Source organism: Musa acuminata, chromosome BXJ1-1, assembly GCF_036884655.1.
Source record: "Musa acuminata AAA Group cultivar baxijiao chromosome BXJ1-1, Cavendish_Baxijiao_AAA, whole genome shotgun sequence".
NCBI lineage: Eukaryota > Viridiplantae > Streptophyta > Magnoliopsida > Zingiberales > Musaceae > Musa > Musa acuminata.
In genome coordinates, this window is record NC_088327.1 from 4,568,589 (window position 1) to 4,585,333 (window position 16,745).

Consider the following 16,745-nt stretch of genomic DNA (forward strand, 5'->3'; position numbering starts at 1 on the left):
ATAACCCTTTCAGTCCTTGATATTCAGAACCAGAGTGGAAAAAAAAATTATCTAGAAAGATCTTTGTCGTCAATATTTTGAACATCTCAGAATAAAATATTATAAAAAATAATAACCAAGACAGTTCACAAGGATCTCATACATTTAAAATTGTCATACAAACTTTAAATGCATGTAAGCAGGCTTGATTACAGCCTAAAGATTAGAAGTTCATTCTGTTCATGTTTTCCACAGGTCAGTGATACATGTAAACCTTCAAATGGAAGAACCTGACCTCAGGACTCTCTCAAGCTTCTCAGCCTTTATATAATCCTTGTCTGTAAGTGGGCCAGCAGGAAAAGCAGTGATCTCAACAACAAGGTGTGGCGTGGGAAGTTCATCGAATAGAGCTCTTACATTATTGCAACATACACTTTCTCCGTGGGCACTCTCCCTTCGTATCTGACAACCCTAGATGCCAAAAATGACCACCATTCAAAAACATATGGTAGGAGTAACCAGCACAAGAGGTTCATAAAATGATATGATGATACACCAAGTGGAATAAAACTATAAAAAAGATGATATTGATGGAAGTGATTTGTCTTGTGATCCTTTTCACAACGTTTATACAATTTGATAAATTCAAGATTCTAGGCATAGAGAAAAAGGACCAGAAGAAAGTAGAAGCTATTGCATAATCTGATTATGTTGTTTATTACCTTATGTGATGTAGCATCCACAAAATGGTCATCGTCAGAAAGTAAGGATGCAATGGATTTAAGAAGTCGACGGCCTTCAGCCTTTGAAGGTACCCTATAACTTCTCTTCAGTGTGCCCTTAGTTGTTGGGTGCCACTTACTAACCAACTTCCTTCGGTCAGTTGCCTTCTTATCATCTGTATAATGTTCACAAGAAGAAAATTCAATGGTCTATATACAAAATCAAGAACATAAGGTGTATTTCTTCATACACAATAAACAACAAAATGATTCATATACAATTTGCTTTGTTCTTCACTCTCATCCGCTACAAAACCTAATTAAGCAGTAACAATTTTACATTTTAGCACACTCATCATATTAGCTTCCGACCACATACATCCCATCTCCTATTAGTTCATCTTCCAGGCACTAGTAATTTCAAGAAGTCACATCTGCTGATATGATTTTTGTTTAACTCTGAATTTTTTAATGCAAACAGAAGAAATATGCAGCAGCAGCATTGAAAACACGTCCATGGTGAAACCTAAAATGAAAACCAGAAGATAGTCTGGAGCAAGATCCCATTTAATGTGAACCAAACCTGACAAATGCCTTCTCCAGATCCAGATCTTCAGGTATCCAAATTACATCTACAAAAAACCTTGGACATATTTGAACTGATTTTAACATCAATGACTGATACTATGAACATCCACATCGTGACCTTCCTATACAACTTTGGACTAGTCCCTTTTCCCTACCAAATAAATAGCTGATTATTTGATGCAATCAGGGCAACGTACAAGACTCCTGAATATTCTAAACTAATTCCTGCTTCATCTGAAGGCGGTACCACTTTCCATATTACATAAAACAATACCTGTACTATCATCTAGTATCAAAATCAATTGACAACACTCAGTTCCCTCAAGTCCAAACGATCTTATTTTTGGACATGAAGAAATAAAAAAACCGTTGCAATTGCTGAAAAGATTAGGATCATTAAGGGCACAAAAAAATATTAATGAGATTTGTCACTGTGGCTCGATTTAATATTTCTAATCTGTTATAAAAATGTATTCTTACTATGTATCTACCATGAAGTATAGGGAAAATCTAACGCTATGGTCTTCAACGATTCTTTCATGCATTATTTTTGATATTAAGGAAAAGTGATTTCGAGTTCAAGGGGTACTCTTTTTTTTTTTCACGAGTTGCAAATGTACTCTTATAAATGTTTGGCAATATTATTTTCATATTTAGTATCAACCATACAGGATCCATGCAAATCAATTATCAAACCATCCTGCTATTTTCCAGGTTATATTTCAATTATACTAATAAGCACTTCAGCAAATGCCACAAAATTAAATTGGTAATGGTTCTTCTCGCTAAGAAATTCGATAAGACAGTCCGAGTAATCCTCTTTTTCAATCGTCATCCAAACCATATCCAAGCAATCTATCAGTAAGTTGATATAGGACGATTTACAGTACAGTTACATGACCATCTGAGACAAAATGGGAAAACAAGGAAAATATTTCAAAATGAACAAACCTGATCTGCCCTGTAGCATCTCAATCCACTTAGAAAACCCCAGATCCTCACCATCACCTCTCAACCCTGCAATCGAAAGGAAGAAACAAAGAAATCAGTCGAATCACGGTTAATAGGGCATCCAAAGTGATTAAAAACCCTACCTGAAGGAACAAAAGGGTTGGAATCGGACCCAGCAAGACCGGTCTTAAGGAGGGCATAGAAGATGCAAAGCCTGCCAGCCCAGAGCACAGGAGCTTCGATCAAGGAGGAGGTCACTCTCGCAATCTTCCAACCGTGGGAGGGCCTCAGATGGGACCCTCTGAGGGAGAAGGGGATGGACACCGAGGAGGGAGGGAGGAACAGGGTCCTGGATGAGGAACCGAAGCACTTGCCATCGGAGTGGTTGTGTTGGAAGGAGGAGGGCGGTGTGAGATGGGAGTGACGAAGACACAGAAGCATGTCCCCAACCAGAAAAGATGGATAGAATGGGGACCCGATTGATCAATGGATCCTCTTGTACTCTGTTTTCTTGGCTTTTAATTCTTGGAAAATAATTTAAGTTGGAACCCAAAATGTATAATCTAAATCAATCTTACAGCGGAGGAGACAGAAGCACAGCACCGATCACAAAGATGATGATGACTGGTTTAGAATCCAAAACATGGAGAGGTCAGGAAATCCTCTTGTATTCCATTTTTTTTTTCTTTTTAATCTTTATAAAAATAATTAAGTTGGGACCCAAAATTGAGTCACGAATGATGTCAATCGGGCTCACGTTGCTGACATCTGTATGATTTTTCGGACTATTTACATATTATAGTTAGTTACCTAAGTGCATCTTTATAGTTACGAAAATAAAACATTTAGATTTATTTATCATAATGTTATCAGTTTTATCGACGAAGATAAAAAATAAAAGATAAAAATATAATTTTAATATTCGGTGATAGACGATGTCGGTAGTAACGAATAGTGGCATCGTTAGTGTCGATGTCGATATAGTTGTCTGGCTACCTCCGACAATGATAAAGTCCACTCTCATAACGACGCCACCTGCCTCCACGAGGAGCGTGTCACCGACCTCATCGTCGCTCGCTATGCATGGCTCTATATTTGTGTCAACGTTGATGCAGTTGTCGAGTGGCAACTACATTAGCGTCTACGACGAAGATGACAGTCGCCTCATCGCTAACCTGTTGGGTAGATCCCAACCTTGCCTCGAAGTTGGGGTCGTCGGAGCTCCCATCGCTCCCCTCATTAATGCGTCAGTTTCGGCACCACCTCTCGCCAAGCTATCCTTTCATCATTTTGCATTTGTGTTGGTGGCATCACTTTGCATCTGCATTGGTGCCAACATAGATGTTGAGCAACGCTCTTCTACATCTACATTGATGCTAATGTAGATTGCAAGCGGTCCTTTCGCCGCTTGGCAACTACGTTGACGTTAACGCATATGCAAAATAACGAAAGGGTTGCTCATCGAGAGGTGGTGTCAGAATTGACACATTAACGAGCGGAGCGACAAGAGCTCCGGTAACCCTAGCTTTAGGTCAAGGCTAGGATCCGCCCATTAGATCAATGACAAGGAAACTACCATCTTCGCCATAGACATCATAGCGACCACCACAATCTGCATCAATGCCAACACAGTTATCGCTCGACAACTACATTATCGACACAAATGTAGAGCAGCGCGGGACGAGTGATAATAAGGTCGGTGACATGCTCCTCGTAGAGGCGGGTGGCATCGCGATGAGAGTGGACCTTATCATTGTCGAAGGCGGCTAGATAACTGCATCGGTGTCAACACCAATAACGTTATCATTCGCCACCATCGATATCGTCCGCTATCCAATATTAATAATATATTTTTATCTTTTGTTTTAATATTTTCGTTGATAAAACTGATATTGTTATGGTAAATGAACATAGATATTTTATTTTTATAATTATAGAGATGTCAATATAATTTTTTAAAATATATAGATCGAGATACTAAAAATAACTAACTGCGCGTTCGATTTTTATTTTTATTTTTTGGGATGTGTCAGGTGCTATAGACTAGGATCTTTTACAAGATCTTGTGGTATGGGTGGAGCCGCCTGTAACGTGATGCTCTGCTAATGGGAACTTTTATGTCAAATCAGACGTAACTCAGCGACACTACGAATATATTTGTCGTGTGGTTATACGAGGAGGTTACATCAAGTATAGATTAACCCATTGCTCGGGTATAATACAACTTAGATAAAACCAAGCACGTAAATTGGATAGAATTGAAGAAATACAAGTGATACGAAAATAAGTATAAACTAACAAAACACGTGAATTGAATAAAATTAAAGAAAAATATATCATATAAATTAAATTAAAGAGAGGAAAGCACGTCAAAGAGACCAAAAAGGTCATATAAAGCGAGTAAAAGAAAGACGGGCACGAAACATAAAAAGTAACGGCGTCGCCTGAGAGATTCGAACTCTCGCGGGGAAACCCCATGTACTTAGCAGGCACACGCCTTAACCACTCGGCCAAAGCGACATTGTTGTTTGGAAGGCATCACACCATAAATTAGTCAGTAGATTCATAACGAACTCGTGCAATATACAGATGGGACTCATATAGCACGAATTAGTATATTGCAATACAAATTTCAATGCAGAAGGAAACTATTTTCACTATATTGCAAACAATAAAAATATTCAAATAAGTCACTATCTTAGAAATATTTTTTCATGGACACCTCTTTAGATTGAGGCAGGATTTTGTAGTGGGAAGGCAAACGAACAGAAATTAACTCCGCCTCCCATTGACATCCTCCGACCTTGAAATCTCCAAAGAGATTTCCTAATAATTGAAGCATAATTAATGTATAGTGAAAAGGTCAAAAGTTGAAGTTCTACTGATGGTATGTAATCCTTGAACGAAAAACATAGAATTAAGAACAAACATGACCCGAAATAATTAAAGAAAAACAAACCTTTGTATCTTTGTTCGCCAAGTTACAGAAATCAATGCAACCGGCACATCAATTCAAACCATATGTTTAGCACAATACAGGAACAAACATGCTCCTCTATATATATTTTTCCCGTTAAGATCCATTCACAGAGCTCATATTAGTCATTTCTAACAATGGTTGATATTACATATTTTGAATTAAAAATACTTCAATCATAGAATATCTAATATACTCACCATATACTTACCATCTCTCTAAAGGTTGTATCAGTTAAAGAGTTTCAATTAACAGCCAACTAATGGAGATGAATCACAAGGAGGGATATCAGATACTCTAATCAGAACTCAGTCATTTAAATTGAACTTCCAGTACAAAAAAGCAAATCCAGAGAAACAATAATTTCTATACGAAGTCAAAGTGTTCGCATCCATGAAAGCGCAACAACAATCGCAACTTTGTTGATGAAGTCAGGAATAGTAATAGTTACAGATCATCCATATCGGCAACAATAAAAGAATTAACAGAAAGTTTAACAGGAGAATGGGCTTAACGTTGTATATTTTCCATTGCATTGATAGAAAAAAAAAAAACAAACATATACAAGGTATCTTTATTCTTGACTATAGTTGTGACAGAACTAATATTCCTCCATGATGGTGGGGAATAAATTGATGAGGTAGTCTCACAAAAAAAAAAGACCAGGAATTTCAAGGTTATACCCCTCAGTGCTGACTTGTTCTTTTCTGCAACACATCACGCTAAACCAAGAAAAAAGAGCTTTGATAAAAGAACCTGACCACTTTATGCAGTATCCTCTTAAATTTATTTGCAAGTGAACGCCTTGCATCTTCTATTTGAGAAACCAATGTCAGGAATTCTGAAAATATGGCACAACGAGCAAAGTCGCTTAGACAAAAGCCAGTATATAGGCATCAGAACATTAAAAAACCAAATCGAATTTACCAAGAAGTATCCTCAACCAAAAATAGCTCATATTAGCTCTGAATGCACAGAGTACGGAACTGGCTGTTAAACCTAAACAAGTAACAAATTATATGTTAGGACATTTGTTAGTTGCAACATCACAGCTATAGCAACAACAGAGAAATTTACCATGGTCAAGATTTTCATGTGTTTCAAGGCCATATAAAGCATATTTAGCATATGCAAGAAGCCGAACATGTCTTGGTGCACCCAATTTTCCAAGAATGGACCTCAATAATCCACTGAAATGACAATGAGTGGGGAGCTTGAGATACCTCTACCCATAGTACCATGTGTAAAAGGTCAGAGAAAATGTTCCCTACTCTGTTCGAAGGATAGGAAAGAAGTCAGAAGGCAAACATTCCATGAATGCTGAGATATCATCCATCTTCAGCGAGCGTAGTTCTTGCTTCAAAAGTCTTTTCTCTTCATTAGACAATTGTGTTCCAAGAGCTGATTTGCTGATACCAAAGTGCAAAACCAAATGGAAAAAAGACAAGTTACGACACAAACCCAAAATAGCAAATGAAGAAATATAACCACGATCTCAAATTCATAAATCTGAATTCTTGTCGCATTGACAAAACAAAAGAAAAATAAAATCTTATTGTCTAAAAATTCAAACTAAAACATACGGTTATTTATCATGACAAATAAAAACAGCTACTAATATTCTCTTATGAAATAAATTATAAATGAACAGAAATAAGTTCTCTGACCTTCAGGAAATGCTATTTATACTGTAACCTAATTTCCTCAGAAACGCCCAGTATCTTCTGAATGGGTGTCTTGCTATCTTTAGATCAAGTCAATTAAGAAAGTCAAGGAATGCATGAAGTCTGCAATTATGAATCATGGATTTTCAACCCTTTACCTTGCTGCAAAATCATTCTTCTTATAAAATAAAGACAGCATTAAATTGAAAAACTCGGCGATTCAGACTGTCATTGCATATTCACACTATTTTTGCACATAAGAGATTAATATCAAAACATATATAAGCCTATTTCTAACTACCAGCAAACATAATGGTCACCGGTTAAACAGGTACAGTTTGCTATTAAGGACCAGTATGTTGTGATATGCAGGACAGAAAAAAGAGTAAAGGAGAAACAAATGGGGAAAATCCTCTCCTCTATTGGTGATGGCCACCACTTCGAACTAAATCAAGATTCTCTAATAATAGCTTCATTCTTCGACTAGCAGACTATTCTACCCTTCGACTGGTCCAATACATCTGACAGAATTTAACACCAGAACAAAGGTCCAACAATTTTCAATAAAATTCATTCAAATTTGACAAATTTCAACTACTCCAATTGCAACTGCATAACTATGCATGAAACTGGGAGGTCCACCTATGGATTTGGCTTGGACCATACCTTATCACTTGGTACAGGTGCAATCTCCTGAGACAATAATCCTTACTTCACATTTCTATCACTTCCAAAAGTAATGGCAATGATATGAAATAAGTGTATATGCTCATAAAGAGTACCTCAAGTGTCCATTTGGGAACAAGGACAAATAGCAAAGAATATAAAACTCAAATACAAGAGCGAGCATATGATGACTGTTTGGTACACATGTATGAAACATAAAAGTCATTTAAATATCTAATATACATACTTACATAGTAATTTAAATCTCCCTATCTATACATAAACACCACCAAACAGAAACCCAAAAATGCACACTATATATTTGTGTTTTTTGAGCAAAATATGTTGACCATTATAACTTAAGCAATGAAAGGAATTTAGGTTCCTCCCTAATCACCTACAGAGAGAAGCAATAAAAAGAAAAAAAATTACAAATATTAACCACTTCACCGCAATATATGGCAATGTGGGAGATGCACGGACGGTGAATAAAAGTCTCTCTCATGATAATAAATACCTGAGGTCATCAACATAACTTGTTTCCGAAGGGTAGTAGTATCTAAATCATCACTACCATCCACCGACCGAAATCTATCATCATTGTAGCATAAACCTAGAATAGAAATACTTCAATTCTTTTCAGCTACTTTCATGGGGTAAAAGAATGAATATTATTTATCCATCACCTCAATATATTCAAGAACCCACTACTTATCGAAGCATATGCAAAGCAACTCATTAGATGTTAACATTAATTTGCTAAATCAGCTGATCCTGATAAAATCCACATCAAGATACCACTTGGCTAATTTCATTGTCTCCTCCAGAAGATCAACCAAGATTCAACCATAAATCAGCTTATCCAAAAGCAAGAAGAGGGAGAGAAATAACAAGAAAAAGAGATGTCAATTTGGTGGAGTGTAGCTAGACCAGGATCACCCTTGGGAGGGGGACACCACCATAGCCCAATATTGCTATCCGGTGCAGCTAGAAAGGGAGAGAAAAGAGATAACTGGTCACATCTTGGCATGAGATATAACATCCATGAGCTCTAATTAGGCAGGTGCACCATTCTGTGTATTGAGATGTCATACATCAGAAAACCACATGTACCTTGTGCATTCCAATCAAAGGAATACTTGGCGATAAAGAAGAATTACTTGTCTAGTAAGCAAATGAAGACGATTCCTTAGCAGCAAGCAAACAACACGAGTTTCATGCTTTCAAATATCAGTTTGAAATATATTATGATGAGCCAAATGTATTGCATCATAGTAAGCGATTTACCGAATGCTTACCTGTTTCATGCTTTCTAATATCAGTTTGTAATATATTATGATAAGCCAAATGTATTGTATTACAGTAAGCAATTTACTGAATGGTTATTTCTAAGTTCAACAGAAGATAATAACTTATTTCCTGGTTAAGTGGTTATCACAGAAATCCTGTCTAAAGGAGCAAGGAAAAATCTTTCTTGGTATCAATATTTAGAAAGCCTAAATATTCACCAAAAATTCTACACATGAAGACACTTACAGCCAAAATAATAATACCAGCCAGGAGATATTCAAAAACAGCTTACAAGAAACAACCAATTTGTAACAAACATCTAAATGAAGATTAACGCCTCACCTTTCCATGGTTCTCCCAGTAAAAATAACCGGGAAGTACTTTGAGTACTTGCCAACGCCAAACTTTTCGCCTAGAAGCTGTATTTTCTTTGAGTCCAACAGAATTAGAGCTTTCCATAGTTCACAGTAATCCAATCTAAACCTCTCATCCAATTCTCTGTATATCCCATGATCTAAGAGCACTGCATTTTTTTCCTCGAAAGTACGTGCCAAATGATAGAATCTGTACATGCTACTTAATCTAAAATGGAGACAAAGATCACAGCCGTACCAATTGAGAAACCAGTACGACCTTCTCGAGAAACCAGTATATTTCCAGGATGGGGATCTCCATGCACAAAACCATGAACAAATATCATCTGAGCAAAGATATCCATTAAAGATTTTGCAACCTGTAAGATCAAGTGATCAACAACATAAAATTTTGAATACCAGTAAGTTTGTATATAAAAATAATCCTATCAACTAGCAGGCTGTAATTTGCAGGCAGCCACAAAACCAGAACAATATGAGTTAGTAATGATGGACTGGAAACTAATGCATCATAACATTTAAAAGAAGATATGTAAAAGTCCGTTGGTTGACTTTTATGTCCTCAAGTAGTTTGAATTATATTTTTTATCCAGGACTAAAACACAGATTCACACATAAATCTAAAATGTTGATAAGAAAGAGAGCCAATTGTCCATCTTCCCATGTATACATGTTAATCTTAAAAAAAGACACATACCTCTCGTGGATTTATATTTGAATCCCTCATGAACTCAACATCATCAACCTACACCAATTTAGTCAACATTAAACTAACAGGAATGCAGCAGATAATTGCATAAAAGATATAGCCTCAAGCACCCTTATATAGCAATGATTAGTAGAGTACACTGTTTCTTTTTTCTTCTCAGTGTGTATGCTGGAACAATTAACTTTACTCCACATCAAAGTTAGGAAACAGTGACTTGAATCTAAAAGACAAGTTAAGCCATTGGAGGAAAACATACATAATATAGGTAACATGGTTCACATATTATCAACAAAAAGTGAAGATATAAGTACAGTTGCAATATCTTATATATGGCTAGAAGTAAAGAAGCCATACCTTGTGTCCACTGCAAAACTGCATTGTTAAAACCTGGCTTGTTGTCAAATCCTGTGAAAAGTCTGTCAAATTCATATTTCATTGGCATAATAAAAAAAATTAAATTTATCCTAATACGCTTACAACTTCACTGAACAAATAAAAAAGGATCAAGTCTATAATTACTAACAAAACACAGGTATGTTGTGGGAACTAACAAGCCGCATACCCAAAATACACCAGGAATTCTGACAATTTTATTATTCCTGAAATATCTGGCTGCTCTCTCAGAGTTCTTTGCCTCTTGAATAAAATCTGTGAACAAAAGAACACACAAGTCATTTTACTCCTCTTTTTTTTTTTGGCTAGTAAGTTGAAGATTATGTTACCTAGCTACCTAGGCAGGTCAAGCCATACCTATTTATTTTAACTATGCATTGAAAATTGCACCATAATAAAGTTTCAATCCTAAAAGAAGTCCCATGTAATAAATATGGTGCCCTCTTGACAAAAACGTATGTTTAATAGCCGTAATGATATTTTGAATTATATGAACTAGCTAACTTGGCCACCTGGAGTTGTACTAAAATAGATGGATAAGTCATACGAAAACAAATATTATAGGACCTCTCTAACATGCAACATGAATTTAACATTACATTAATATTTTCAACCATGGAAATATAAACTTTGAACCACATACATGCAATTGCCTCAAAAGAAAGAGAATAAAAATTTAATTTGTTTCCCTCATTGGCTTTCTGTTTGTATTCAATGGAACTACAATAAAATTCTAGATGTTGTTGAAAAAGTACATCAGTAGAAGCAACATATTAAATATGTCAAAGAATAAGCAAAACAACTGAAAACTAAATATTTAGTTTAGACCTGCATTCAGTCTTGTTAAGCATATTGTTATTTTCTGATAAATATACACCAATGATTAAGTACTGTGTTACTTTCTCTGAGATAAGGAAATATGATAAGAAATGTTAAAAAAAATCTCTGGTGATTTTATATTCTTCAAGACACTAACTCCTACCACAAGATTTTGTTGAGTACAATAGACTGATGATAAGATGTGGCCTAAAATACTTCCTGCAGGTGCCATTTTTTTTCTTTTTATTTACCTGATCTGAGCCTTCACGATTGTGAGAAACTGGCTTTGGTCAATTATGCCACATGTTGGCATGGCTTGGAACAATGAGTTTCCTTATCAATAATTGTCTAAGACAAAAAAATCAATTACCTTACTGTCACGACCTTAGCTGGAATTGCCTAAGGCGTGCGGCACCCTTGCGGCCAAAGACGCGAACTTAGCTTGCGTTGCCTAAGTCGCGAGTCACTCTTGCGGCAAAGACGCGAACTTAGCTTGCGTTGCCTAAGTCGCGCTTCGCCCTTGCGATCTTGCTCCGCAAGGATCAGCCCACTTTGTAACCTCTCGCAGGTCCTGAAGGACCTGTAAAAGAGAAAGAGAGTTAGATCGAAAGAACGAGCAACGGACAAGTCCCGAAGTCTCGCGAAAAGGAAAGCTTTACAAGCAATTCGTCGAACACCTTGTGTGCACAAGAGAAAAGAGGGAGAGGGGGAAAAACAAGGCTTTCAAGGATGAACGAACAGCTGCAAGCCCACAAACAGCCGCTCACCTGGTCCCGGACGCAACACCAAGTTCCCGTAAAGGTCACGTGCGAACTTGCGAAAGAGTGTTCAACGCCCGGTATATAACCGAAGCCCCATCCAGCCATGTGACACCCGGGGGGTTCCTGGGGTCTGAGCTGGCTGACATTTTGGTGAGCGGAGGCAGCACTCCGCTCACCTCCCGCGGCACGCGAAAACGGAGCCGTTTTGGGCTGTTTTGGGGCTGTTTTGCTCGGTTCGGTGAACGGTCGCTTTGCAACGCTGCAGCTTGTTCGAACTTACATATTTACAAGCAAAATGACCCAAAACCATAAGAAAACATGCTGTCAAGCAGCTGTACATGCGGGTGTGAGCGACGAACGGTTCGTTGAACGGAGTTGTTGCGGGTGCGCGACGACCGTTCGTGACATTCTCCCCCACTTAAACTGTCGACGCCCTCGTCGACGCTTGTTGGTAGTTGTTGATGACTTCTTCTTCATGTCGCAGGGCGTCTTCAGGCTCCCAACTGGCTTCAGTTCGGGGAAGCTTTCGCCACTTCACCAAGTACTCTGTCTGCTCCGCTCCGTTGGGTAGCTTTATCTTGCGATCAGCCAGAATGGTTTCCACTCGCTTCTCGTAGGAGGCTGTGATGGGAGGTAGCCGAGTTGGAATACTTCGAGAAGCATCTTGCGGATCCGAATGGTAGGCCTTCAGGTTGCTGGCGTGAAGAATGTTGTGAATTTTGAACCACGCCGGCAGCTACAACTTGTAAGAAACATTGCCTACTCTGCTGATAATTGGGAAGGGCCCTTCATACTTACGCACCAATCCTTTGTGGACTCTTTTCCTGAAGAATTGGAGTGATGCTGGTTGGAGCTTTACCAACACCAAATCGCCAACTTTGAACTCTTGTGGTCGCTTTCCCAAGTCTGCCCACTTCTTCATCCGTTTTGCCGCCTTCTCCAAGTAAGCCCGCGCAATATCGGCATTTCGATGCCACTCCTTTGCGAAATGGTAGGCTGATGGACTACTCCCAGTATAACCAATTGCCATAGTGTGCGGAGTCGACGGTTGTTGTCCTGTGATAATTTCGAAGGGGCTCTTGTTGGATGCAGAGCTCCGCTGCAAGTTGTAGGAGAATTGGGCGATGTCCAACAGCTTCACCCAATCTCGTTGATTGGCACTCACGTAGTGCCAGAGATACTGCTCTAAGAGCGAATTTATTCTTTCAGTCTGACCATCCGTCTGGGGGTGGAGGCTTGTAGAGAAGTATAACTTTGACCCCAACAATTTGAATAGCTCGGTCCAGAATCGTCCCAGGAACCGAGCGTCTCGATCACTAACAATATTGTGTGGGACTCCCCAATACTTCACTACACCCTTCATCATCAGTCTGGCCGCCTCTTCAGCTGAACAGTGTAGGGGAGCAGCAATGAAAGTTGCATACTTTGAAAACCGATCGACCACCACAAGTATCGATCCAAGTCCCCCTACAGGCGGCAAGCTTGATATGAAGTCTAAGGAAATGCTCTCCCATGGCCTTTCTGGTACAGGCAACGGCTCCAAAAGTCCCACCGGCTTCCGTTGCTCCACCTTGTCTTGTTGGCAAGTAAGGCATGTTCGAACATACTCCTCCACATCAATCCCCATCTTTGGCCAGTAGAAGGCCCTCTCCACGAGAGCCAATGTTCTGTGAATGCCGGGATGTCCAGCCCAAAGGGAATCGTGACACTCTTTTAAGAGTTCACGCCTTAAATTGTCCACTCGGGGAACATAAACTCTATTCCCTTTTGTGTAAACAAGTCCCTCCTGGACCCAAAATCGTCGTGCCTTGCCTTCTTTGATGAGCTGCATCAGGATAACTGCCTGGGGATCACTATACAGTCCATCTCTGATTCGAGAAAGGAAGTTGGAATGTAACTGACTTGTTTGGCCTCTGCCCTCCAGTTGTGCAGCATTCACGCACTCCACCTTTCGACTCAGCGCATCGGCCACGACATTCGCCTTCCCGGGCTTGTATTCCATTGCCATATCAAATTCAGCCAGGAAGTCCTGCCACCGTGCTTGCTTTGGGGAGAGCTTCTTCTGAGTTTGGAAATAACTCAGGGCGATGTTGTCTGTCCTCAGCACAAATCGCGACCCGAGGAGGTAGTGTCGCCAAACTTGTAGGCAGTGGATCACCGCTGTCATCTCCTTCTCATGCACTGGATACCGCCTCTCGGTCTCGTTGAGTTTGCGGCTCTCGTAGGCCACCGGATGACCTTCTTGTATGAGTACTCCACCAATAGCAAAGTCCGAAGCATCTGTATGGACTTCAAAGGGCTCTCCATAGTTTGGCAATTTGAGCGCTGGTTCTTCCATAACAGCAGCCTTCAGATCTTGGAATGCTATCTCACATTTGTCAGACCACTTCCAAGGCTGCTCCTTCTTCAGCAACTCCGTCAGTGGGGTTGCCCGCTTCGAATATCCTGAAATGAAGCGTCGATAGTAGTTGACGAATCCAAGGAAGGATCTCAACTCTGGCACCTTCTTTGGAGTTCGCCATTCCGCAACTGCTTGCACCTTCGACTTGTCCATCCGAATGGAGCCATCACCGATTCGATGCCCTAAGAATAGGATCTCAGTTTGAGCAAAGTAGCATTTCTCCCTTTTTACGAACAAAGTGTTCTCCCTGAGAACCTTGAAAATCGTCCGAAGGTGCTTGACGTGCTCCTCGAGCGTTTGGCTGTAGACGACGATATCGTCCAAGTAGACGATCACGAACTTATCCAAATACTCCTTGAATAGTTGGTTCATGAGAGTACAGAATGTGGCTGGAGCGTTGGTTAAGCCGAAAGGCATCACCAAGAACTCAAACGCTCCATACCTGGTCACGCAGGTAGTCTTCGCTTCGTCGCCTTCAGCAATGCGCACCTGCCAATACCCCGACCGAAGGTCGAGTTTTGAGAAATACTTGGCCTTGCCCAGTTGGTCGAACAAGTCCGCGATGAGCAGGATGGGATACTTGTTCTTCACTGTTACTTTGTTGAGGGCTCGATAGTCGACGCATAATCGGAGGCTCCCATCTTGTTTCTTCTGAAAGAGAACTGGAGCTCCGAAAGGTGCTTTTGAGCTGCGGATGAGACCACCGCTTAGCAGTTCACCTAACTGCTTCCTGAGTTCTGCCAACTCTGGCGGGGGCATGCGGTAGGGTGGTCTCGCTGGAGGCTTCACTCCTGGCTCCAGCTCGATACTGTGATCCACGCCTCTGCGTGGTGGAAGAGTCTTCGGCAACTCGGGTGGCATAACGTCTTTGAACTCCTTCAGGACGTTCGCCACCACAGCAGGTTCTTGAATGGCTTCTTCGTTGAGTGGCTCTAGTTTCATAGCAGCCACGAATGTCAGTTCGCCCTTTCGCACCCCTTTCTTCAATTGTAATGCCGAAATATGTTGGGGCTCCTTGGTTCCTCTCCGAGAGACGGGAACCACGCAGGGGTCATCTCCTCCCATCATACATAGGGAGTTTAAGAACGGCATCGGCACCAACTTCGCCGCATGCATAAACTCCATTCCAAGAATCACTTGGAAGTCGTCCAGTGGCACGACCATCATGTTGGTGTTACCGCTCCAAGTCCCGATTTTGATAGGAACACCCTTCGCCAACCCGGAGATTCGCCTGGCCTCCGAGTTCACCGCCTTCATTCGGCTTGGGCTCTTCTCCAATGTCAACCCAAGTCGCTGTGCTTCGCGATCGGCTATGAAGTTGTGGGTAGCGCCCGTATCCACCATTGCACGGGTCGTTTGGCCATTTAGCTTAATGTCCACATACATTAGCTCGCTGCTTCCTGCTTTTTGTGCCTTCGTCTTCATGTTCTCCCCCACTTGACCCCGCATAGCGTTCAACAGACGCATTGCTCCCATTCGGGGTCCTTGCGACTCCTCATCGTCGCTGCTGGATTCTGAACTGCTCGAACTAAGAGCAACAGCTTTGCCCTTGTCCGATCGGGGAGGGTGGATGGAAGCTGTCAAAGCGTTGAGTGCCTGCTTCTGTGGGCACTCCCTTACCATGTGCGGTCCTCCGCACAAGAAGCATCCTCCAGGTTTTGAGGCCTTGCCTTTTGGGTTCGGCCCTTTGTGGGAGCTCTTCTTCTTCTGTTCGCCCCCGAGCTCCTTCCCTCGAGAATGTTTTGAAGGGCGATTGCTTGAAGATTGTTTCCTTCTCGCTGGGTCTTCAGAGGAGACAAAGTCGGTGAGCCTTTCTGCAGCTGCGATTGCCCCGACCACGTCGGTAACATTCCTTCGATTCAGCTCCTGCTGAGCCCATGGTTTCAAACCATCAAGGAAGCTGAACAACTTGTCCTTCTCGGACATGTCCTGTATGTCCAGCATCAGTGCAGAAAACTGCTTTACATAGTCTCGGATGGTGGTACTTTGGCGGAGTTGTCTCAACTTCCTTCTTGCGACGAACTCTGTGTTCTCCGGTAGGAACTGAGTTCTCAACTCCCGCTTCAAGTCTTCCCATGTGTCGACTCGACACCGACCTTGTTGGATCTCCTCCCAACGAGTTCGCCACCAAAGTTTCGCATCTCCATTCAGATACATTGTTGCTATGGAAACTTTGGTATCTTCAGAATCGGGCCTCGTAGCACGGAAGTATTGCTCCATGTCGAACAAAAAGTTCTCGAGCTCTTTGGCATCTCTGGCCCCTCCGTATCCATGGGGCTCAGGTGCCCTCAAATTTTGTGGCGGTGCAACGCGGGTGTTGCCTCCTCCCGCATTTAGCGTTCTTGTGAGCATAGCCACCTTTGCCGTGAGTTCCGCCACAACATCCTGTAAGTGTTGCACGGAGTCTTTGGTGTCATCAGACAGTCGATCGACTAGGGCCTCGACCTTGTC

General features: G+C 40.9%; 2 protein-coding genes and 1 non-coding gene across 5 annotated transcripts in view; all 3 read right to left on the bottom strand.

Annotated features, from left to right (window-relative positions):
• Window positions 1-73: 73 nt before the first annotated feature.
• On the bottom strand, window positions 74-2,853 carry LOC103987607 (uncharacterized). Its single transcript, XM_009405958.3, has 4 exons — window positions 2,384-2,853; window positions 2,241-2,306; window positions 702-877; window positions 74-450 (listed from the first exon to the last, which is right to left on the bottom strand). Exons 1-4 carry the CDS (start codon window positions 2,679-2,681, stop codon window positions 256-258), a joined length of 735 nt encoding a protein of 244 aa, XP_009404233.2. The 5' UTR covers window positions 2,682-2,853; the 3' UTR covers window positions 74-255.
• A 1,825-nt stretch (window positions 2,854-4,678) lies between these two features.
• On the bottom strand, window positions 4,679-4,760 carry TRNAS-GCU (transfer RNA serine (anticodon GCU)). Its single transcript has one exon. It is a non-coding gene; the product is annotated as a tRNA-Ser (tRNA).
• Window positions 4,761-5,611: 851 nt separating this feature from the next.
• The window catches only part of LOC135618010 (uncharacterized), a 62,111-nt gene continuing 50,977 nt past the window's right edge, over window positions 5,612-16,745 (bottom strand). For 2 of the 3 annotated variants that reach the window (XM_065118984.1, XM_065118934.1), the window contains exons 8-16: window positions 10,483-10,568; window positions 10,275-10,325; window positions 9,909-9,956; window positions 9,450-9,570; window positions 9,180-9,360; window positions 6,489-6,626; window positions 6,295-6,407; window positions 6,145-6,216; window positions 5,612-6,058 (exon numbers count right to left, since the gene is read on the bottom strand). In XM_065118984.1, the coding sequence (XP_064975056.1) occupies window positions 5,940-6,058; window positions 6,145-6,216; window positions 6,295-6,407; window positions 6,489-6,626; window positions 9,180-9,360; window positions 9,450-9,570; window positions 9,909-9,956; window positions 10,275-10,325; window positions 10,483-10,568 (929 nt within the window). In that variant the 3' untranslated portion in view covers window positions 5,612-5,939. Of the gene's footprint in view, window positions 6,059-6,144; window positions 6,217-6,294; window positions 6,408-6,488; window positions 6,627-6,884; window positions 7,005-9,179; window positions 9,361-9,449; window positions 9,571-9,908; window positions 9,957-10,274; window positions 10,326-10,482; window positions 10,569-16,745 lie in introns of those variants that run through there. The other variant, XR_010488932.1, reaches the window with a different exon arrangement.